Genomic DNA, 23,621 nt, shown 5'->3' with positions numbered 1-23,621 from the left:
TGTTTTTATTTTTTAATTAGTGTTTTATCTCATGTAAAACACCTAGGAGTTACCTGTAGATTTATATAATATATATTTGCTGCCCCTCTCTTGCTGCATTCACAGGGAGTTTAATACATTCACCACAATAGGTGGCTATACATTAATCTGGAGCTTGCAGGACTGAGCTGTGGTTCTCGGCCATTGCCGGGGTACGTATGGCAGCTCCAAAATGGTCCACAGACCAACAAACTGCCCATGACCAAGAAGCACATTCAGTTCACGAGGACAGAGGGGGAACTCACCCACAAAAGCTTTAAAGCAAACAAACAGAATCCCAACCTAGCCTAAAGCCCTAGAAGTTTTGTCATCTTCTCTGATTAATCCCTAACAAGAGGAGACTTCAGAGAGCTCACACTCTAAAATTGCAGAATACTGAAATTCATTTCAATTGGAAAACTTCCAGGCAGCGGGCACACCTGCACCGAGAGGGTGGCAGCTGGCTGGTGAAGTCAGACGATGGACAATGAATATAAAGATGAAGGACACCTTCAGCCAAGTTCTCTGACTGGGTTTTGTGCGTTTCCCTTTGTTAGTAACAAGAATTATGATTGGTATTTTAGCATGTTTCTGTTTAAAATACTTATTCCACATAGAAAGTTAATCCTGGTTGAAATATTGTGTCCATACACGTACAATGCAGTAAACTTTAAAATGAAAAATAAAAGAACAAAGGGTAAGGATTTAGATTTAAACTAGCACTCCCAGTAACTCTTCTTAAAACTTCATCCCCATTTAAAGGGCAGAAGGGGTGACAGTAACAACATGTGTGATTTATACTGTAAGTTTTTCAGAAGCCTCCTTCTGCAAGCCAGCAGCACCCTTCACAGGCCTTTATGCTGACCAAATCTATTACAGTAGGATAAAGCTGTGGCCTGGTCTTTTACTCTTGTGCAAGTCTAAATTGTATAGACGAGAACATGAGAAAAAACCCATCACAACTGAGCAAGAGAGGAAATCCCTCTTCAGATGCACACACTGCCTAATGCGTGGCAAAAGCAGCAACAACATCTACTGGATCAAAACACGCAGGAAGATTCTCACTACCAGCCATGCTTAGCCAAAACTTACCATTACACGAGGACTCCGTCCTGCTTTGCATCCCCCACTGCTTTGATATCCAGTCTCTGTACGTGGCCACTTCTTGCGTTACTCTGATTATTCTACCCAATATACTGGAAACCAGAAAGAAAACCAAAATAGTCATGACAATTAATTTTTAGACAGACCAAAGTATGAGATATTAACGTCCGGGATTTAGACTCACAAACTTTACCTTTCCGTTTCGTTGTTAGGGTAATATTTAGCTATTGGGGAAACTGCATGGCTCAAAACAACATAGGCATAATCAAAAGCCTGTTTCACTTGCATGGCACCGTATGAACTCCTCCCGACATCGTTGCCTGAAAATAAGAACAGAATTAAAGAAAGAAGACTGAAACCGCGGTTACCTCATCTCAGACAGGAGATGGTAATACAACACACTGCAGCTACCTCCTAGGGAATAGGATTAGTGAAGCATAAAGATCTGAAAGAGCTGAAGAGACATGTGGATATCCACAGGCACTGAAGCCCAAAATGGCAGTTCTCTGGGGAAAAGGGCAATACAAAAGGAAAAAAATATAGCATCATTCCTGTACTGGAGCAGCACCATCCCAGCCGGGATTGTTCTAGATGAGAAATATGCTCTCTCACAGACTGTTCTTCTCACTGCCTCAGAAGCTGGCCATTCCAGGCAACAATCACCCTCACTGTAAAGGTAACAGCACAGAACAAAACCACTAGGACTGCACGTTGCTGCACAGAAGCAAACAGGACAGAGTGCCCAAGAGCCCTCGCATGCTGTAAAGCGGAGCTGTGACAGAGGCAAGCACAAGCTTGAAAGGGACCAGGCGTACACACAGGCCCTCGCTGCGGTGGCGCTACTGCTGCAGTCCGCGCGCCTTCCCACATCCTCCCCCACCAGCAGCACCGGCATGCTCCTGGGCGACACAGCCACTTTTGCTAGGAACACGTCTTACAGAACATCACTGTGTTCTGAGTGAAGTGCTTCTGTCTGGGTTTTGGTGGTCGTTCTATGCTATTCTTCAATTTAACTCCTCCTGGTTTCAGCTGAGATAGAGTTCATTTTCTTCCCAGTACAGGGCATGGTGCTGTGCTTTGCATTTTGGATGAGAATACCATTGATTTTGGCTGTTACTGGGCAATGCTTACCCCAAGTCAAGGACTTTTCAGCTTCTCAGGCTGCCCCGCCAGCAAGGAGGCTGGGGGTGCGCAGGGAGCTGTGAGGAGGCACAGCCAGGACAGCTGACCCAAACCGGCCAAAGGAATGTTCCATACCATATGACATCGTGCTCAGCAGACAGCTCCTGAGCCACAGTCCCAGCTCAGTTTATCTGGACACTTCTGGGCTGCGGGTGGTGAGGATTGTGCTGTGCATCACTTGCTTTGTCTATTCATCTACTGCTACTACTCTTCCTTTTCTGCCACATTAACCTCCCTTTATCTCAACCCATGATTTTAAATTCTTTTTTTTTTCCTTCTCAGTTCTCCCTGGGGGAAAGGCCACGGGGTTGTTTTAGCTGCCTGCTGAGCTAAACCACAACAGTCCTCCGGATTCAGCACGCCCCTAACTTCTTCTTAGTCACTATGTTAAACAGCCTTGGTTTATGGGGATACCTGGCTGTAATGGATCTTCAATGTACAGCATTGATGGTCTGTAGCCATCCAGCATGCTTTTTTGCACTTCGTCCTTGGCAACATAAGAGCCACCATCCTTTATTCGGATTCCAGTCTTCAGATAATTGAAGTGACGTCCATATAATTCAAAAAACTCTATTAAAAGAACACCATAGTTGGCATTGGGCATACAGGCATCTTCCCTGGGATGTAGCTATTAAGGAAAGAAAAAAAATATTCTTAATAACTCGTTTCAAGTCCCTTTTTAGTGCCGTTTTCACAGCAAACGTGTAAATACAATAAGTAATAATAAAACATCATACATAAAGCAAACATGCCTATAGTATTTTTTCCTTGATAAAGCAGTTTTGCATCTTTAAAACACAATGCTATCAAACCTTTTCTAAAGTAATTAACCTCTTAAAAATAGATCTGACAAGTATTAATATTTGTGTGTTTGAACCTTGGTACAGTAAGTGACCTTCCAGCCCTAATGGCGGGCTTCTTGTAAAAAAGCCAAGGTACCTGCAACTTACAGACCTGGGTTTGCAACACAATACAATGGCCCTGGCTCAGTGATCCCCTGGGCTGTTAAGAATGCAGCCCGAGAGGCGGCTTCTATTTGGCAGGAGCAAATGGCAAGGCTATCAGTCAAAGCAACAGGGATTGACTGGGGTTGGGAGAGACTTCGGTTTCTTTCAAGACACTATGCCTGCTGCCTTCATTTCTTTCATGCTCAGCAGGAAACTGCAATGGCACTTGGCAAACACCAGCTCCAGTGCAAGGCTCTGGTTCTAAAAGTAGCTACGAGCTGGGAAAGTAGAGACATACACATAGACACAGAGTAACATTCAGTGCAAGGAGAAGGCTGACAGAGCTAGGACTTGACTACTTCCTATTTCTATAATATTTTTCTCCCCTCAGGCACAACAATACAGATTTAGCTCATGCATTTTATTCTCCTGGATTTAAAAGAACACTGTAGGACACCTTTACCTGATACCAGCTTAAAAAACCAAGACAAACAAGCAAAATTCTGTTGCATTCCTTAAAGCAGGTACAGGTGCAACACCTGGAAAACCAGTGTTGTAAAGGACAGCTGCCTCTAACACCAACCTGTGCAGCTCCTTCCAAATAGGTTACACACCAGCCAAACAATTATGCCAGGACTGACACACATGCCTGGCACTGACACAACAGAGGATGTTCCAAGCACCTCTAACACCAAAAGGACCAATATGGGAGAGAGAGCAGAAGACAAGTGGGATGAGTCTATTTTTAAATGAAAAGGGGGTACAAACCCACAAACCAGGGAGCTTAAATGATTATATTTAAGGACAGATTCAATCCCTTCATAATGCAATGTGGCATCCACAGATTTCATTACACGTACCTGAAGGAAACTGACAGCCATTAAAAAAAGACTATAAGAACCGATCCCGCCTGTAAATACTTCATTAAGGTCCCTCTGCAACAGGAACTGTTTCAATACTAAAACTAGATACGGTAACACAGGGTATTTCTGAAAGAGAAAAACAAAGCTGTTAGGATACTGTGATGCCAATATACAAATGAAAGCATACTGAGGCTAGCTGTTATATTAAGTTTCAAAGCTAAGTATAATTCTAAGTTACTACTTTTAGTAACAGGGAAAAAGCCAAGTGCTCTGCCTGAGATCCAGACAGTTATTTTACCTCTTCAACTCCAGCAGCAAATATTAATAGAAAAAATTATTACCTCACAAAAGCAGAATGATTTTGTTTGAATATATAAATACACTTGCTTTTCTCATGTAAGCAAAAAGGAAAGTGAAAGAAGAACTTTGGAGATACCCACATCCGTAACAAAACCCAACCAAGGGGTATCCCAAAGGGGACTGAGACTTCTGTCCTGCAGGCACTTCAGGTGGTCAGTTCAAAACAGTTCTTCGCAATGACTACACCCAGAGCACACTTTTCCAATACTTACCTCTGGGCAACTGGTCCTTCAATAGGTTTGTCCGTACAGACTCCCTTAGAGGCGTGTGTCTGCCACACGTGCGGAGAACACAGACCTTTTGGAGAGCAGTGGAGGCTGGGGCTACACCTGCACTCACTGGGGAGGGGGCAAGAGAGGCTCGGTAGTATTGTTTCTTCTACCAACACAGAGCTACAGAGTTCCTTAGTGTCTCAGATGTGGATCATGGCAACTGCAAGTGCAAAGGATTAAAAGGAAGGAAGAATTTCTCCAAGAACTCCTCTGCCCGAGTCTTACGGTGAGTGTCAGGAGCCCTGTTTAACCCCAGGTCGTTATTAGGAACTTAAAGTCACAAGCTGAAGTGCTGACTACCAGCACACACCAAAACTCAAAGGCAGGATTTTTCTCAGGAAACTGCAAACCTGTCATTAAGGCTTCATCCACCTCAGACTTCCTAAACAAACCCGCTGAAGAGAAACAGGCCTTTGCGAGGGTAGCACTGTACACGATACCTCAGTTACGTGTCCGAAGTTACTGAAGAACAAATGAAGATCCAAGAGAGTGCCCTGTAAGTGCTTTACTGAGGTCCTCGAGGACACCAGTGGTGTTACCTGGCATGTACACATCACATTTTCTCCAAATTAAACAAATGACCCTGCTCAGCAGCACCACCATTATCTGCTGCGTGTCAGGGCCGAGGGCCACCTCCAAGCGCCACGCCAGGCCCGTGCTCAAGGCCAGCTCTGGTGCAGCAGCTGCACGGCCTTGGCTGGGGCCGGTGGGAAAGCACCATGTGGGATGCTTTGTTGGGAGCCCCCTCGCTTCGCTTAAAGCTGTTTTTCATCTCAGTCACACCCCTTGGTGTGTGCCTGGGCCGTGCTGATGCTGCCCCCAACTGTAACCACTGGCTCAGCTCCCACAGCCTCAGCTCCTCACCAGGGACTTGGCCACTGGCCAGGCTGTGAGCCAAGCCGTGCTGCTGCCACCAGAGCTGCTCTGCTCCTTGGGCCGCAGTACGTCAGGGCTGACCCCTGCCCCGAGCCTGCCTGGCTGCCACACACAGCTCCCGCTCTCGACGTGCCCTGAGCCAAGGCCAGAGCAGCCTCTGCGCAGGGATACAAACAGCCTGGGCAGTGGGAACACGCTAACACTTCCTTCTTTTAAGCACACAGAAATGCCTTCAGGCTCTCCAGAGAAGACTACCTCCTCTCTTTACATTAAGTGCACAGGCAATTTTGGGCAAGCATGCAGGGCTTTACGGGCTTACCTACAGATAAATTTGCACACAGAGCACAACAGAAATACAGCCCCAGTGTTGCGTCAGAAAACTAAATACGGGCTGTCCATCCACCACAAGGCACAGTGACAGTGCACAGGACATAAAAAACAAAGTTAGCGACCCAATTCCAGGCAGGACCTTATGACAGAGGATCTGGGCATCTTCTTTCCCCAGAAAGCTGCCCCACTAGCACCAAACTACTGGCCGTGGTTTAGCCAACACAACTGAGTTCTGTTCATCAGAGGCCAAGGGAGGAAAGGTGTCTGGACCCACTTATTCTACCCCTGGACTCCAAAGGCACATGCAAGAGGCCTCACCAGCATGAGATTTAAGTAGCAGGTTTCCACAGCCACCCAGGTGAGACCATGTAGACAAGCATTCACAGCATCCTACTGAACCCAAACTAAGTGTGGAGATTTTGTTCTCCTATGCCCTTCTACAGGTTAAAGAAACAGACAGTGTTGAAGCTAACTGAGCTACTTTGGTACTTGTCATTAAACATACGTAAAGAACTGAGGATGTAGAAGGCCATACATTCAACCCATCAGCAACTGAAAATCGTCCCAACTCAATAACATTATTACAGCAGAGACCTGTGTGATTTCTAACCCTTATGATTGAAAGTACATGCTTTATTCCCATTTAGGGAGCTTTCTGAAGGAGTTTTACTTCCAGCTACTGAAAGATTTTAATTTGTCTGTCTGTTTTGTTAAAAAAACAAAGCTGTTAAGTACCTAGGTGTTACTGTTGTCCTAAGTGAGACTGAACTGCACTTCATCTCCCTACACAGAACATGAAAATCCAACAAAAATTCTCTACTTCATGAGACATGTATTATGAGTGTCCAATGCACTGAACAGGGGAAGGGAAGGGAAGGGAAGGAAGAAAGTGTAATGATACTTCCAAACTTTAAATACAAAAGCTCATTAATCCTAACAAAACGATCCTGCATCTTAAACTAAAATAACTGTGATGTATCCAAAATCTATTGTGAATCCCTGTACAATAATTTACTAAAATTTAACTTAATCTACTTAACAGCTGTAACAACATTCAATGTCGAACAAGATCATTCCTATTTTGTGCAGTAATCTGTGGTTATTACCAGTCTTAAGCTCAAGGAACTGCAGTTGGAGGAGCAGAACACTGAAGACTGCTTTTTTTGCATGTTTTACTATCTTCAAGCCTTTTAGTGCAACGGAACTAAAACCTAAGAATGTCACACTGAATGTCAGGCAGAAAAAAAAACCAGAGAAAAAGACTATGTATCTCAAAGCAGAAAATCAAAAGAAGTCATCAAATACTCAGCTCTGTAGTTCTATTATAGTGTTGCCTAACCTTGATAAAATCTTTGATGAGCTGGGCTGCTTTAACCCCGTTCTGTACATTAAAGCTTATGTCTACTTTTACTTCGGTGAAGGAATCTGTCAGTTTAATAATAGGTACCTGCAAAAGAAAGACACAGTAAGTCAGTACACATTTGCTTTCATTCACACTTACACACACCAGTAAAACCCAAACACTTTATGAATTGGTAGAGAGGAGGTAGACGGAGAAGACAGGACTCCTGTCCAGTTAGGAGCCCACTCTCCTTGCCTGTCTGGTCACAGGAACTTAGCTTTTCTAATTCATAAATGCTTTTTTCCATTTACGGTTCTGTTTAACAGAACTTAACGCTTCATCTTTAAAGTGATTCACTAGTCTCAGTCAGTTCCCAGTGCAGAAGCATAGTTCTACCGGGAAAACCAAACACCAGAGGGAGACAAATGCTTAGGAAATAGAGATAAACGGTGATAGATACTCTTAGGGAAAGACACTCGTGTCATTGTGGGTCATGGATTCCTCATCAAAATTATCTTCAAACAAGCAGCACAAGATACTGACAGCACTTGGACATACTTCCACCTGAGTGGCTTCCAAAGGAGGGCTCTCTACTAATAACAGCCATCAGTTAGACACCTGTGTAAACTCCAACACTTCCAAACTCTCACAATTAGCAAAAGCTAGGAAGTTATAATGGAAGTAATCCTATCCTGCACAAGACATACCATTTCATACCTACACAAGGCTGTACTCACCACTTCTCTGTGGAAAGGCATTGTGCCTGCTTACTTGCACTAAGAAAAAAATGAATCATTTGCTTATGTGCAAACTCAGTCCAGAACTGCCCAAGCCTGGTCACATTCACTCACAAGAAGGACTAGTACAACCTTGCTTAAGAGCAAGTGTAGGCCATGCAGTGAAATGCTTCTGTCAGAGTACTATTCATTATTTTTGTCAGCAATAAAACCCACACTAAATAAAAAGCTTCAATTTCAAATTTATATATGAAAGGGTTTCTGCTAATGAAAATTCAGCCCTTTAGCCAAGATCTTCCTTTGTTGCAAAATTTAGCTTAGAGCAAGGAAACACCCTCTTCCCCCAAACTTACAGTTGCTTTATCTAAAACCTTCACCGAGTTTTCATCTGCTACATTGTGCTTTCTAAGAGCTTCTTCCAAGGTCCAAAGAGGTAACGTCTCCCATTTTCCAAACACAACTAAGTCAATATCACTGAAATGGAAAGAAAATACACATTTATTCAAATCAGAAGACCAATACACTTAAAAGAGAAACAACTGACATCCACATGTAACTTCAATAAAGCTGACAACGCAGCTTAGACAAATAATGTATTTTTCATTTTCTGTGCAAAGGGGTGGGTGGGGATGAACCCTGACACCTGGGGAATACAGCACACTGCCAGTCACCAGAGGAGGGGACAGACAGATGTACTGTTAGTTGGGCTGCAAAGCCAGAGACTGGTCTCAAGGCACATTGCCAGCAGAGAGGAAAATGTGGCAAGTTTGACATTAGGAAGCAACAAGCTGTTAAATGAGATCAAGCCATCTAATTAACTTCACTCATTAACTTAGCTCCCTGAAGAGGTGTACCCATCCCGCTACACTTCCCCTCTATGTTCATCCATATCCATCTGACTACATAGGGAGCTTGCGCCCTAAGCCAACACCTGAACTCAAATTCAAAAGGTGACCAGTGTCCAAAATCAACACAGAGAAGGCTACTGTGAGATCCTGAGCCTTTTCCCTCTTCGCTCCTCAGTTTCTCCTTTGATTTCCCCTGCTTGCTTGGGAGAGGTGAGGATATAACCCCAGTTACACTGGCAGTCCACACAATTAACATGGAACACCGCATAACCACAAAATTTAGGAACACTTTTCCCCCATAGATTCCACAGGTCTGCTGACTAACACACACCACCAGTTTCACAATCTCAAAGCAACTCCCCGAGCATCAGATGAAGTCTCTCTGCCGACAAGCAGTGTCGGCAGCAGGCAAGTTCAGCAGCAGTTCAGCTGCATACCATTCAGCTGACAAGGACAGCCAGCACTCAGCCAGTTTCAGAAAACTATGTCCAAACCTGCTTGGAGAGCAGGAAATGCTGCTGGACACTTCTCTTCTAAACTAAGTGAGTGGTAAACCCACTGCTGATGCTGACAGTTAACAACAGGAGACATGTTTCACACCAAGGGAGAAAAAAGCAGCTCTGCTTTTGCCTGCAAAGTCACAGAGATCCAGAAGAACAAAACCACTGTGTGGCCAAACCTTCAGTACCAGCTGAAGTAAAAGGATATCAGGCAAGTCCTAACAGAGAGTATCACACTTTAAAACACACTGTAAGTCTTTCTGAACCCCAGACCCTGAAATCTGTATTAACTACACAGTTGCTGATGGGTGGCCAAAACCTAGGGAAGCTGCGATGGAAGGCAACAGTGAATTAACTCCTGACACAAACACTGGCTACTCTAAGAGCTTCCAACTACTGCCACAGGATGGTTTGTGTGGGTTTAGGTCCTGGTTTTACAGTTAAAGCAATGATTCTCCCCAACAACTCAGCTGAAACAAATACAGAAGGAAAGGCAATACATGGAAACAGACAGACATCAGCAAGGTGGTTTTGTTACAAGTTTCAAAACAATCAAGCAAATATAGTAAAGACACTCAAGTATCTGTCAGATACATCCCTTTTCAAAACGGGATGGAATGACGACTGAGGGGTCCATCGCTTGCAGTCAGTACTAGCAACTAACACCTCACGTTCCCAAAGTACGAACTCAACTCAAGTGTTAACCTCAGGCTTACGCTATTTAAATGTGTTTATTCCCCGCAGCCATCCAAGCTCTTCATTCTATTTCTATTTCACTGTCAAAATTCCTTGCAACTTCTACACAGAAGATGCCAGTGTCACTGAGTAATGATTTGTCTTCATGAAACCGAGTAACACAGTTGAATAAGGTAGAGATTGACTATTGTACAGATGTCACAAGAGAGAAGCACAGTTCTGCATGCCATCTTCTCTCTTCAGCGCTAACATCAGCACTAACAAGGTGACATTAAGAGTTTCAATTGGACTGTCTGTGGAGACAAAATTTAGCTTTTCTTTTAAGGCCAACTTCTTACTTCATTTTGGTCATGTAATGAAGCCAGATCACAAAACAAGCCTTTTTTTGACAAGGTAATTCAGATCTCTTACTGATCCATGCGAAATCTATACAGACACATGTCTTATAGCTGATAGTCTCAATCACTACATTTCTGTATGCTTTGCAGAGCACTAGCAGCTTCACACTTAACATAACAAGCATACACACAAGTAACATAGATATTGGGAAATCAGACAGGTCACTACAGGGGTACAGGTTCCACAGGCTAGCTTTTCTCTGGTACACAATGTATATTGACGTTACTAACCTTGTAGGTAAATATAAACCAGTTTTAAAACTTCCAAATATCTGCACCTGAAAAACAAGAACAGGATATGTGAAAACAAATTTTCAGGCTTCAGGAGACAAACAAGTTCTATCAAGTCACTTGCAAAGGCTGGTTATTGCTACCCTCCATCGGTAGGTTTTGGTATTGCCAACAGAAACACTTTGTGAAAGCATTTACATTTTCAGTGTGCTATAAATGGCTAATCCTCGTTGTTCTTACCCACAAAACATTAACAACTTTGACTTTTCTATTACAAAACCTTCTTTGTAATGTAAAAATTTTCAGTGTGACCAAATCTAGCAAAACCCACAAGCCAGAACACTTTAAATCACTTATGAATGACAGAACATAAAGCGCCCCAGTATCAGTTCAATTTATTTTCTGCTTTCCTATCTCAAAGCATACCTTTGAGCTTGTACACACGGTTTCCAAGTTTAATATATTTCCATTGCTTCGCATTAAATCACAATCCTTTTCTCCCTCCCTGAATTACACACTAAATAGCACAACTCTTCTGCTTAAACAACAAAAAAACTTTCAGAAAGTTTCACATCCCATAGATTTCTTTTATTGTGCTGGGCTTTTACTAGTGCTGGAGTTCTCAGTGATCAGGTTTCCATGGTAAGCTGTCCCAAACCACGTTCTCCTTAACTTAGCCAAGCCTCGCGGAGAGGTCGGACTCCTGCGCTCTCCGAGGGGGATTGGTGAGACTTCAAAGTAAAGATATCTACACTTTTGGACTCATGTCCAACCAGACAGCCTTCCGATGTGTTTCCTGGAGCCACCTTACAGACTTGGATCTTCTGCTTTGATGAGCCTCACACACTCGCTTGATTGCCACCTGTTTGCGTGTCAAGTGACCCGCTTTTTACTAGTGTCCCCTACAGGCTGAGAAAAAGGGGGAGAAGGAAAAGACCATGTTTTACAACCACGTGCCTCGATACTTTAGCAAACTAGGCAGCAGTATGAGTGTTTCCTCTTGATTATTTTGTATCACTTCACTCTTTTTACCCTCTCACCCCCACCAAAAAGCACACACTGGCAGCAAATTTAATGCTGAACGATCCAAGCTTCTTGAAGTAGAAAAGACTGCAAGAGATGCCACAGAACTAGCATTAATACTGTACTTGATATTGACAAAAGAAAAAAGGCATCACAAAGCTAAGAATGTAATTATTATTATTATTATTATTTTTAAATACCGGATAGTAGTAAAGCATCCTCTGTGGAACTGGGTTCAGTCAAACGTGGATTTATTTGGCCACCAAAAACATCTGAGAAGTGCTTTTGCACAATAAAACATCCATTGATGGGCTCAGGAAAAAAATAAATGTGCTTTCACATTATCAAAATAGTGTGTTCAGCTGAAGAGCAAAGAGTGCCTTTATTGAATAAACAACCCTGAAAGTATTCATAAACTTACTGATAGAACATATATGACCTTTACCGAAAGGAATGAGACAGCATCTGCTATTGTACAATAATTTGAAGCACGAAAAACACTGAATTATTACAAAAGAAACCCACACCCACACTTCAATCACTCTCATCAAATATGGAAAGATGGAGGAGGAAGAGCAGGGAAATCAGAACTGAAATTTTAAAGGATTTTTATGTATTATCACATAGGGATTTCAAACATTGGAGCTTCATAGCCACATACATCTTTAAAGCATCCCAAATACAGGACAATATAATGACTTGAGAGATACAGGCATTAGTTTTTGTGGTGTGCCAACACTGGCAGTTATGGTTTTGGTCTACGTGGACAGAAATATGTGTTTGCACTCGTAAGCTAACCTGAGACTTCACAGGACTGCAGTGGAGTCCTCCTACTCCTGTCTGTTACATTACAATTTCTCCTGCATTTCTGCAGCTTGTTCATATTAAGTTCCCAGGTTCCTGAAGGAGCTGTAACACCAGTATGCATCCAAGTATGTCCTCACTATGCACAGCACAACCTGCAAGTCCACAAAAGCTGGGGAATTCCTTACTACAAAAGTCCCTCCATCAAAACAAATGAAGCCAAAAAAAAAAAATCTATCCACAGCCAATCTGTTTCTTTTCTTCTACGTCATTAGGTAGAATTTTCTGAAGTCTGTCAAACTAAATAGAGTTCATCTTTCTATTTCCATTCCAACCATAGCACTTCCATAACTGAACTGTGTGAAGTACCAACATTACCTCTCTTCAGACCTGCAAGGCCACATAATAGTCCGAGATGAAGCTGAGACACTATCACAAACACATCCTCAGTTCCGCTGCCCCAGTACTTATTTGCTCAACAGACAAACTTTCATATTCCACCAGTCAAAAAACTTTGTCTTCAAATGGTTTCCTTCAATGTTTTGGGTTGTTCACTTTCAGTGTAATTAAAGCCTTTCTTATGGTCAGAGCCTTGCTCATGCCAAGAACAGTTCTCACTTACTAGGAATGTTTCCTTCTAAGCACATTCCCTTGAGTAAGAGAGCAAATGACACAATTGCTAACTTCTATAAATAAAGTAACAGTTTAGGTTACCTAGTTTTACCCCCCCTCCATCTGCTTTTTCAGCTTTTTCCTAAGTGGAACAGGAAAAAAACCCAACCTATATGCAGCACAGACACATTCCACATGCTCTCTACACATTCAGATTCCTGAAGCCTGATCTTCCTTTTCTCGGTATCTGATTTTTATAGAGTAGGTCTTACCTACACGTTCAGTGAGAAACTACAAACTAAATGTGTATGTTTAACTTCACAAGTGCATTTTAGCTGGATTCACTGCTTCTATGACTCAAGATGAACAGCTTAAACATTAACTGCGTGCTTTACACTACAGCTAAAACTGAGGACATTGGACCAGATAACATTCCACCTTCTCTGAGCATGTACTCCAAACTTAAATCTTACAAGTAGCTAAACCAACACAGATTTCCAAAAGGTTAGTGATTAACTCAAACAACAAAAAAAATTACACTGAAATACTCTCCAAGCCGAACACAGTTGAGTTCAGCAGTTCAGTTCCCAAGCAGACCTGTAAAGCAAGTATTAGAAAAAGGACATTACAGTGATTTCCAGGTTATAACTGGGTGTGCTGCACCCAGTTCCCTTCCAGCCTCCAGAAAACGAAAGGGCATGCAACAGGAGAATTCTTCCCCGACGTAACAGCAGACAAAACGCAGAGTGAGGCTTTAAAGAGCAGTTACTGAGAGCATGCTCTTGCTCTCTAACATTTTCAAGAAAAGATGGCCAAACCCATTTTAACCAGCACTAATTGAAAAGTGAACTTCAGTTTTCAACTGCACAGTGTGTGCTGCTTCTCAGTCACATTACCACTAAGCCCAGCCATCAGCTGTCGCTGTGCAGCATGGCTTGGAATTTACTTCCCCTTCTTTAACAGATTCTGGCTACAGAAAGCAGTTACAGTAGCTTTAAGAAAGCCTATTTTCTCAAGACCCCAAAGTCAAATATATATATATATGTATATGTATATATATACACATATATACACACACACATATATAAGCATCTAAAATAGAAAAAAATATTTCACAGAATTTTCACAGAATTGTAGGGTTGGAAGGGACCTCCAGAGATGATCAAGTCCAACCCCCCTGCCAGAGCAGGTTCCCTAGGACAGGTTGCACAGGTAGGCATCCAGACAGGTCTTGAATATCTCCAGAGAAGGAGACTCCACAACCCCCCTGGGTAGCCTGTCCCAGGGCTCCCTCACCTGCACTGTGTAAAAGCTCTTCTGCATGTTGGTGTGGAACTTCTTATGCTCTAACTTGTGGCCACTGCCCCTTGTCCTGTCCCCACAGACCACTGAAAAGAGGTTGGCCATTTCCCTCTGTGTCCCACACTTCAGATATTTATAAACATTGATCAGATCCCCTCTCAGTCTTCTTTTCTCAAGGTTGAACAGCCCCAGTTCATTCAGCCTTTCCTCACATATAGTTTTCATATCAACTATTTCATATATCAAATCTGTATCAAATATTACATATATACATACATGTATATAACACTATTTTTAATATAAAAGACATAGCTTTTACAGATCAAGTCTGTCCTACAAACAGAGTACCTCTGGAAGCACTGAGTTCTTTACCCCATCCAAGGCATTAGCGGTAACACAGACAGACCCCCGGCAATAAGCCCACTCATCCCATTACACTAGTGAAGCCTGCAGCATGCAAACTCCTCCAGAACACAGCTGCATCTTCTCCAGGCTGAAGCAATCAGTTATAGTGGTGAAATCCTCTACTACAAGCCTTCGGCAGGGTGTACAGCAGTTAAGAACTGTTTCATACCTGCACTGTTTGCTATACCATTGCCCAGGAGGCTGGCAGCCCACTGCTGCTGCTCTCAATGAGGGCTTACAACACGCTTTCACTGGGTTAGAGGAGAGCTGTACAACACCCACGAGAGATGCCGAGTCTCTTACACAGCTCCCTTGGAAAGGTTATTGGTTTTCCTCAAAGCGAAAATTACCGTCCATGTGTAGTACTGACTCTATCAACTCCTCCTAACTGTGCAAAGGCAGCTCTCACCGAGGGGAGCAGCTCTTTCCATTCTATACAGCACCAGTACAGTGTCCATAACAGCATGGACCACCTCAAAAAACTGAATATATTTTGCACACAAAACCACACAGGACATACATATAGCTCATCCAGAACCCATATTCTGTCATATTCTGCCAGTTTCTAACAACACATCCCAAAAAACAGGTTAGGAAGATCTGAAATGACAAGTGGGTTTAAGTCACTCATGTCAGAACACTATCTTTTATTGTGGCAGGATCAAAGAGCATTACTTATAGCAGAGATTCTGCTGTCTGAATTTCATTTGCTATTCTGGAGGATAGCAAACCTTATCTTCAGCTACTTCTATCTGCAGTTAGATGGCTACAAATCTGCACTCTGGAAGTGAACACCAGGTTAGTAGAGGGATACAATTAAACTAGATTCAGTTACACTAAAAATCCAACTGTATCCCCATAAAACCATATTGAGTTGTAGAAGCAACTTCTCTAGCTTTAAGATCACTGAGTCCAACCATAGCCTAACCCTGCCTAGTCCACCTCTAGACCAGGTTACCAAGCACAATACCCACACACCTTTTAAACCCCTCCAGAGATGGTCCCTGGGAGCCTGTTCCAATACTTCATTCCCCTTTCAGCAAAGAAATTCTTCCTGATGTCTAACCTAGATCTCTCTGGGTGCAATTTGAAACCATTTTCTCTAGTCCTATCGCTTGTTACCTGAGAGAAGAGACGGATGGACCCCCATCTCTCTACACCCTCCTTGCAGGTAGTTGTAGAGAGCGATGTGGTCTCCCCTCAGCCTCCTTTTCTTAAGACTAAAAAGCCCCAGCTCTCTCAGCCATTCCTCACAGGACTTGTGATCTAAACCCTTCAGCAGCTTCGTTGCCCTTCTCTGGACATGCTCTAGCATCTCAACATCCTTCCTGTAGCAAGGGGCACAAAACTGGACACAGTACTCGAGGTGTGGCCTCATCAGAGCTGAGTATAATGGAACAGTCATTTCCCTACTCCTGATGGTCACAGTATTCCTGATACAGGCCAGGATGCTGTTGGCCTTGTTGGCCACCTGAGCACACTGCCGGCTCATGTTCAGCCAGCCGTCCACTCACACTCCCAGGTCCTTCTCCTCCAGGGAGCTCTCCAGCCGCTCTGCCCCAAGCTTCATTAAAAAACCTTTTTTCAACCTCTATTTTAAAAAAAGCATAGCTCTGCATGACAGAAACTTGTATTTTTCAAGCACACATGCAGGTCTGATACATTCCCATTTATCTTGTTAAATAAATACTAATGAGACTAAATATTGCCAATTCTCATGCTCTTGCTTTGACTACAGTAGGTCTAGCTTGTCTTTGTTCCTAAGCAAGACAGAAAAGGCTGACCTGCACCATTCTAGAAATATCAGAAATGCTTTTGGGGTTTTTTTTTAATATGGAAAAATAAACAGTATTTTCATCATTCAGTACTTCACAAAGCAAACAGGCACAGAATGTTGCTTTTACACATTAACAAATAGAACAGTGTCCTACTCACATCTGCATTAGGCCAGAGCTCTTTTATAACGTTTTCTATCCTGTTCACTACTTCCATCCGCATTCTTTCTTCTTCAGGTCTGGGAGACATATACTTATAAAAGTCAATGATTTCTTCATGAAGACTAAAAAAAGAGAACAAAAGAGAACAGAAAGTCAGGAGAACAAATACCAACCGCTCCCACCAAGCATGCTTTTTAAACTCCCAACTACCTAAGCAGTTATGGGGTAGTTTAAGAGTAGCGTGTAATTTAGACATCCAGATTCACAACACATAGTAACGTTTTGTTTCACATTAGTTTCCTTTGCCACAGCTCAATATTGAGCCACATCTGTAAGAGTGTGGAAGCAAATTCCATCCAAGCACCTTCAATTCACAGGGAAAGTCACGCTCTGTGTTTAATGCCAGCACAGGCACGGTTCAGGCTTTGACTACAAACACAGCCCGAAGCTCCAAGGACGCGCTTTGCCAAATAAACCGAAAGAGGAGGTTTCCAGCCCAGGATTGCCCAGTCAGTCCCCGGCAGCTTCAGGCACCAGGCTGTATCAGCACCATGCTGGTAACACGTTGATAGGAATGGTGCCAGCACCCGAGCTTGGAAAACGGCTTCTTTTACTGCTTAGAAAAGAGACATAAACTACATGTGCAATCTCTCCCCAGAACAAGACAATAAGTAGTACACACGCAGCAGTGGCGGCTCAGAAGAACAAGGGATTGACAGGCAGTTAACCCATATATTTGACAGCTCACCGCATTACATGTGCTTCTCACAGGCACTAAGTTATGTTTAGATTGCCTAGGATTAGAGCTGAAATAAAAATGTCTTCATACGGTGCAGCAAATTTCTATGCTGCTGTAGTACCATAAACACATCACATCCTGACTAACAATGTATTTAAAAAACAACAGACACAACCCTTTAATTCCAGCAAAATTCAGAGGAACTCTGGCACAGAGTAGCTAGATTAATCTCATTTGCTTCCTGCAATGACCATTACAGTAATAGCTAGTTATTTTTTTTTTTAATGTCTTGTTTCTAGAGACCAAGTACAACTGCCTCTCCCCTTAAAGCTCTAAGGGACCATCAGAAGAGGGCAATTTATTAGATGAGATGTGGAATCTAACAATTCCCCACTGCACGCACACTTAAATAAATCAAATGTTAATAACTGGAAGTTGTACGCAGGCATCAAAAAAGCAGATTACAGTATCTGAAGTTGTACTTAACAGAGTCAGGGCAGGGACAGAACTCAAACTGCCTGCCTTGGCATCTTCAACACTGCAGCATTATCAGCAACACAACCTGCTTCCTCAGAGACTGAGGAATAAAATATTTAAGTTACTTTTCAGTGAGCATTTATGGGAATTTCCCACAGACGTGGTATGGGGAAGTCATAAAAACCTAGCAATGTGTGGTGGCCATCACCACAGGCTCTCTATAGCTAATGCAAGGAGAAAAACTGCTCTGATGTTACTCCAAAGGGAGATAAGAGACAGACAGACCAACCTCTGAAGAGGCTACTCCTCCTCTGATGCCTATGGAGGGAGCCCTAAAAACCCCTGAACTAAAATAAAACAAATCTCCCCAAAAGAGCTCCTTCAAAATGCAAGGTGCCATCTCCTTCCTCCCTCCCGCTACTGACACGATGGCACCAAGCCCTGTTCACATACACCTCGGGTACCACAAGGATGCTCCGAACGACGCAGCTCTGATACTCACAGCAATGAACACTGTTGTCAGCATTTATTTTGATGTTGCTAGGAAATTTCTTACCTCCTCCTACAGTTGCTTTCTTACTTTTCCTTGGCAGTTTACAACCTGTGCACATTCCAAACCACCAAGCTATCCCTACACAGGCACCAACTTCTCCACCTCTGGCTTTTCAGCCGTCTCCTGTTCTTCTATTCGTCCCTGCTATTCATCGTGCTGGCACCTAAACCCTCTTCAGCTACCCTTCTGTTGCAGAAACTGAATTCAGATGAGAAGTATGCAATAAAGAACAAGTTGATCACTCCGACAAGCAAGTCCACTCTCTGCCCCCATTACCAATCATACACACTGAACTGCTAATTTGGTCTCCATATGCTTGGCCATTAAGGCAGCATTCAAAAACAGCAACAAGGAAAACAGGACAAAAAAACCCCAAACCCCAACAAAAACTAATCAGACTCTAGAAAACACCAATAATTTTTCCACTGTAATTTGGTGAACCAGCTTAAAGGAAGACCTGGGGACTCAGCCCAAGGGTTCCTATCATGGCTGGCAAAACCTTTACTTTCTTTGCGGTGACAGTGGGGAGAATTATCAGGCAACACAGCCCCGTTTCTGCCTCTGCTCCTCCGGAATGGCTGGAACAGACTGGGTACAGCTGCACCGTACAAGACCTGCCCCAGAGCAATGGATGTTTTTAGGACCCTAAGATGGGGTGCACGCACACACGGTGTGCCATGAGGAGCGGCACCGTGTTGTCTGAGGGCACTTAATGGCACAGGACCTGCTGGGTTAATGCCGAGGGACTGTCCCTGGGGAGAAATTCACCAATGGCACAGCACAAATCCATACTGCCCATCATTAGTGGACCCAGCTGCTCCTGGGCTTCCACTTTATGGGAGTTAATTGTTCCCTTGCCCCATAAGGGAACTTTCAAAGAACAAGGCAATCAGAAATGAGGTCCCCAAAGTGCACCAAGGGCCAAGCCACAAAGACACTGCAGTTCTCAGGGCTCTTCTCTTTATGAACTCCACTGACACTCTTAAACGAGATAATTGTTATCAATTGGGGCATTCTTTAGAAGCACATAAAATAATGACATCCTGTCAGAACCAGATGTATTTCTTTTTCTCAACCTAAATAACACGTCTGCATCTCTTTCAGTGGGATCCTTCTTGTCATGTAAAGCTTTATGGCAAAACAAAAAAGTAACTGGCATGCAAGCACACAGAAACTTACACTGCACAGGCACTGCACGCTGCCCAACCATCCAGATGCTGGAAAAGCAAAAGGGCTTCTGGAGACCACTAGAGAAAGTCCCCAGCAGCATTCCAGTTGGTAATACTACAGATGTCTGTGTGCATTTCATCTGGTCCCACCCACCACGCTGCTCAGGCCACTCGTGCTGCAGAGCCCCGCATGGCCCAAGACTACACCTGGAATTGTATTTCCCTGCCTGATAACAGCTCCTGCCAAGCAAGAAGAGAATGACTGATTAAAGCCAAGACAAACAGAAGTAGCCCCACGCAGATTTCAGAGCAGTACAACATGATTTAGAGGTGTGACTCCAATTAATGTGGAGTTAACTCAAGCTGTATTGAAAATTAAAACCCAAGGTTATTCACTGTCTTAATCAACATCTATTATAGCCGCTGCTTTTCAAAACAATTTGTTTGGATTAATGGAGTCTGTTTACAAGAGTCTCTAGTGGAATTTTATATCTTTAGCCGAAATGAAGATCAAAGAGACCGAGAAATTATTTTTGGCATCATCACAGTATTTTATTATTTAATGCTATTACATTCATCAGTTATTTTAGATAAAAGTCCTTAAAAGGAGACTTGTTTTTAGAAGAGAATTACACTGTAATAAACCTGATTTCATTATGGATAGATGTTTCATTTGGCTTTATAGTCGTACTGAAGCACCAACACTCAAATCCTACTTGGGACATGCGGGGAGAGGTCTCTGCAATGCCCAAGAGCTTCACTTTACTGTGTTTATTACAGCAAATAGCTCTACAGGTCTTTGGCCTGTACTGAAGGAAGTCATAATGTGGGGAAAAGAAAAATAAAATAGTCTCTTCCACCTTCTCTGAATATGTTTTAAAACAGTACTAGCTGCATCATGTCCCATTTCCAAGCTTGGTTAGCTGATTCCATCAGAACTTCACCTACAGAACAGAATTACAGAGCAGAGCAGCCACTACATTTAGAGGATTATGGTGTCAGTTATGTTTATCTGACAGATAGCAACGTGTCATTAAAAAAGAAATTACAGCCACAAAAGTTGTAATTGTGAGCAGGACTTCCCAGTGTAACATCACTGGGCTGCACTATGAGGAATGCAAATCTCAAGCCCTTTAGGTGAAAAGCCACAGCTTTTCCAGAGACACAAGCACTGTGTAACACAGTGCCTTACACCTCTCTGAGCACACCTTACCTTATTTTTAGCACAACTTGTGAGCTCCACACGTGCAACTCATGATTCCCACACTAGTTTACATATATTCAAGATGATGTTATTCTGGAGTATGAAGCTTACCTCACCCCTGCAATCAATTAAAAAATAATCACGAACAAACAAAGTGTTATTTCTGTTCTACACACACAGCACAGGCAGATGCACAGACAAGCACACAGACCTGACCGTACATGTCGGTTACCTGGCACATAAAGCAGCACAACTCGCTGCTGCTCTGAAGTCCAGCACTGGCAGCAGAGTGATACTGGGAGGCACATCGCTTTGTGAAACTGCAAGTTTTACTCCTCTGCACTAGAATCCTGATGCAAACGAAAGGACCAGCCCACTGCACTCAGGGATTTCGGCAGCCTGGAGGAGCCAGCCCAACAAGCAGTGCCCAGTGTTTGCCAGCCACACCAGCGGCTGCCCCGAGCGGGGCCAGACCCTGGACCTTCCCAGCCCACCCTGAGCAGCTGAGCAGCCAGAGCCAGGCACAGGTAACTGTGCCCGGTGTTGCTTCATCACAGGACAGCAGTTAAGTGCTGCCTTAGCGTGCCAGTGTGCAGTGTTACGCTGCCCAGAGTAGTAAGTTTTATTGGAAAAGTTTCTTGCTTTTGTCATCTGGAATTGTGCTAGACTTCCACTCTCCTCTGGCTCTTCTTCACTCTTCATTTCACAGGAGAAATTATGCAGGCACGCATGGTCTAATTCTTCTCACCAGGGTGTTACCCAGAGCTTCTGCTCCAACTGCTACAAAGTGACTGGGATAAAAATTCTACTCATCTGTCCCAAAGAGCTTCCTCTGCCTTGGGCACATATATCCCTTTGCACAGGAAATGTTATTTGCAACATCATTGAAGAGAATTTAAAACTATGGATACTAACCTATGCAAAAAACAGTATAGTGCTTGTGCACTAAAATTCATTCTTTGGCAGGAATTTCTGAGGAAGCTCCATTTCCAGAATTATGAAAACCTAAATTATTATACTCTGCAGACAACAGGCAGAGGTAAGCAATAAACATACAGATGAGACTTGCCTTCCTGAACTCTATGCTTTAAAATGAATCTCTTCTGATTTAAGTTTATTGATTTTATATCCACACTTGGATGGGATATTTGGTATGCACCCTTGTAGCACCAAATAAACCTTTTGTATCTGAATTTCCTTTGGATGAGGAATTTCTAATTCCTATAGGACAGTGTTTGGCTGCCCCTAACATTTTTAAGTTTCCTCAGGGCTGGGAAACTTTGTAGAATTTCAGGTTTAAAGTTGTCTTTTGGGGAGGAATGCAAAGGAGTAACCTGAGGTATTTTAGCTTCTTGAAAGCATCAGCACTTAACAGTCCTAACTCCATCCATCCATCCATCCATCCATCCATCCATCCATCCATCCATCCATCCATCCATCCATCCATCCATCCATCCATCCCCTCCTGACAGGAAAGCTGGCACTGCACAGGAGGGGAGAGAACTTCAGTTTGAAGCTTCCCAAGGTGTTTTATGAAGAAAAAGATAGCCTTCTGCAACAAAACAAAACAAAACAAACAAACAAACAAAAAAAAACCCCCCCACACAAAAAAAGGCAGGAAATTCTGATCCTTCAGAAATTTCATGAACTAAACAAAGCTTTTTCCTCTCCCATCTCCAACCTGCTAGGACCTGAAGAGGTTTTGAACTGAACTGTAAGTAAGGCAAGACACAGAGAGCCCAATCCTCCCTTTCCTCCTCACAGTTTTATTTATCTTACAAATGTATTGTTTAAAGCAGCACTGACACTCACCGAGATTCCTGGGAAATCCAACAGCTTCCTAAATTAAAGTTCAATTTTAACACCAAGAGAATACTTTCTAGATTACTATTATGACCTATGTGTGTTGAATAATGATCTGGAACACCAGCAGACATTGCAAAGTCCACGAATTCTTTTTCCCACCTACAAACTTGAGCAAAACCAAACATTAGAGTAGCACATGGAACCACAGACAGGAAACATCTGCTGAGGTTCTCTCCCTGCCACCCCAGCCTCTGTAGCAGACAAATTCTTTTAATATTTGCTAGGTTTTAAGCTACTGAAAAGAACTACCTACACCCACAGGTAATTTCATCAGCAGTTCAGTTTCACGGTGACGATACGTCAGTCCTCACAAGAAATTAAAACTGTGTGTAATAAAGCAATGAATTTTCAAAAGCCTCAGAGACTCTGACATCACTTTTTACATCCCCAGTTAGTGAACCATATCAGTACATCACAGGTCACAGGGTAACCATGTTTTGAGCCATACATGCCCTACAGGAACTTTACAATGGAACATTCCAAGGGTGTCTGTCCTGGTAACCTAACACAACCGGGAAAGCTTAGGGAGCTGGGGGTTTGACCACACACGTTTTTCTTCAGTTCACCTGTTTGAAATACAGCTCAGAAATAACAGGTATTCCACTGCCACATGACACTAATCACCACCAAAAAAATCAGGATATCTACTGTATAAAGCAGTCTCCTGAGATGCAGCTGGAGCAAAGAGCTAGGCAAATGAGGTTTATTTCTGGCCCCTTCCATTACAGGTGCTTGTTACATCTCCAGCAACAAGGTCTGTTTATAACAGGATTACATGAGCCTCCCTAATCCACCTAAACTGAAATTAGCCAAGTTAAATCCCACC

The 23,621-nt window shown here is 43.1% G+C and overlaps 1 protein-coding gene across 1 annotated transcript in view; it reads right to left on the bottom strand.

Moving 5' to 3' along the window:
- Positions 1-23,621, bottom strand: part of TENT4B (terminal nucleotidyltransferase 4B) — a gene marked incomplete at its 5' end in the record, with an annotated part of 44,686 nt that overhangs the window by 5,722 nt on the left and 15,343 nt on the right. Inside the window, 8 exons of the mRNA XM_084270109.1 lie at positions 1,111-1,214; positions 1,316-1,442; positions 2,719-2,932; positions 4,112-4,240; positions 7,292-7,399; positions 8,385-8,505; positions 10,705-10,751; positions 16,786-16,909. Of these exons, the coding sequence (XP_084126235.1) occupies positions 1,111-1,214; positions 1,316-1,442; positions 2,719-2,932; positions 4,112-4,240; positions 7,292-7,399; positions 8,385-8,505; positions 10,705-10,751; positions 16,786-16,909 (974 nt within the window). The remainder of the gene's footprint in view (positions 1-1,110; positions 1,215-1,315; positions 1,443-2,718; positions 2,933-4,111; positions 4,241-7,291; positions 7,400-8,384; positions 8,506-10,704; positions 10,752-16,785; positions 16,910-23,621) is intronic.

This window comes from Gallinula chloropus, assembly GCF_964237585.1.
Source record: "Gallinula chloropus genome assembly, chromosome: 13".
NCBI lineage: Eukaryota > Metazoa > Chordata > Aves > Gruiformes > Rallidae > Gallinula > Gallinula chloropus.
Note: the sequence above shows the minus strand (reverse complement) of the source record. Positions and strands in the feature narration are given on the sequence as shown.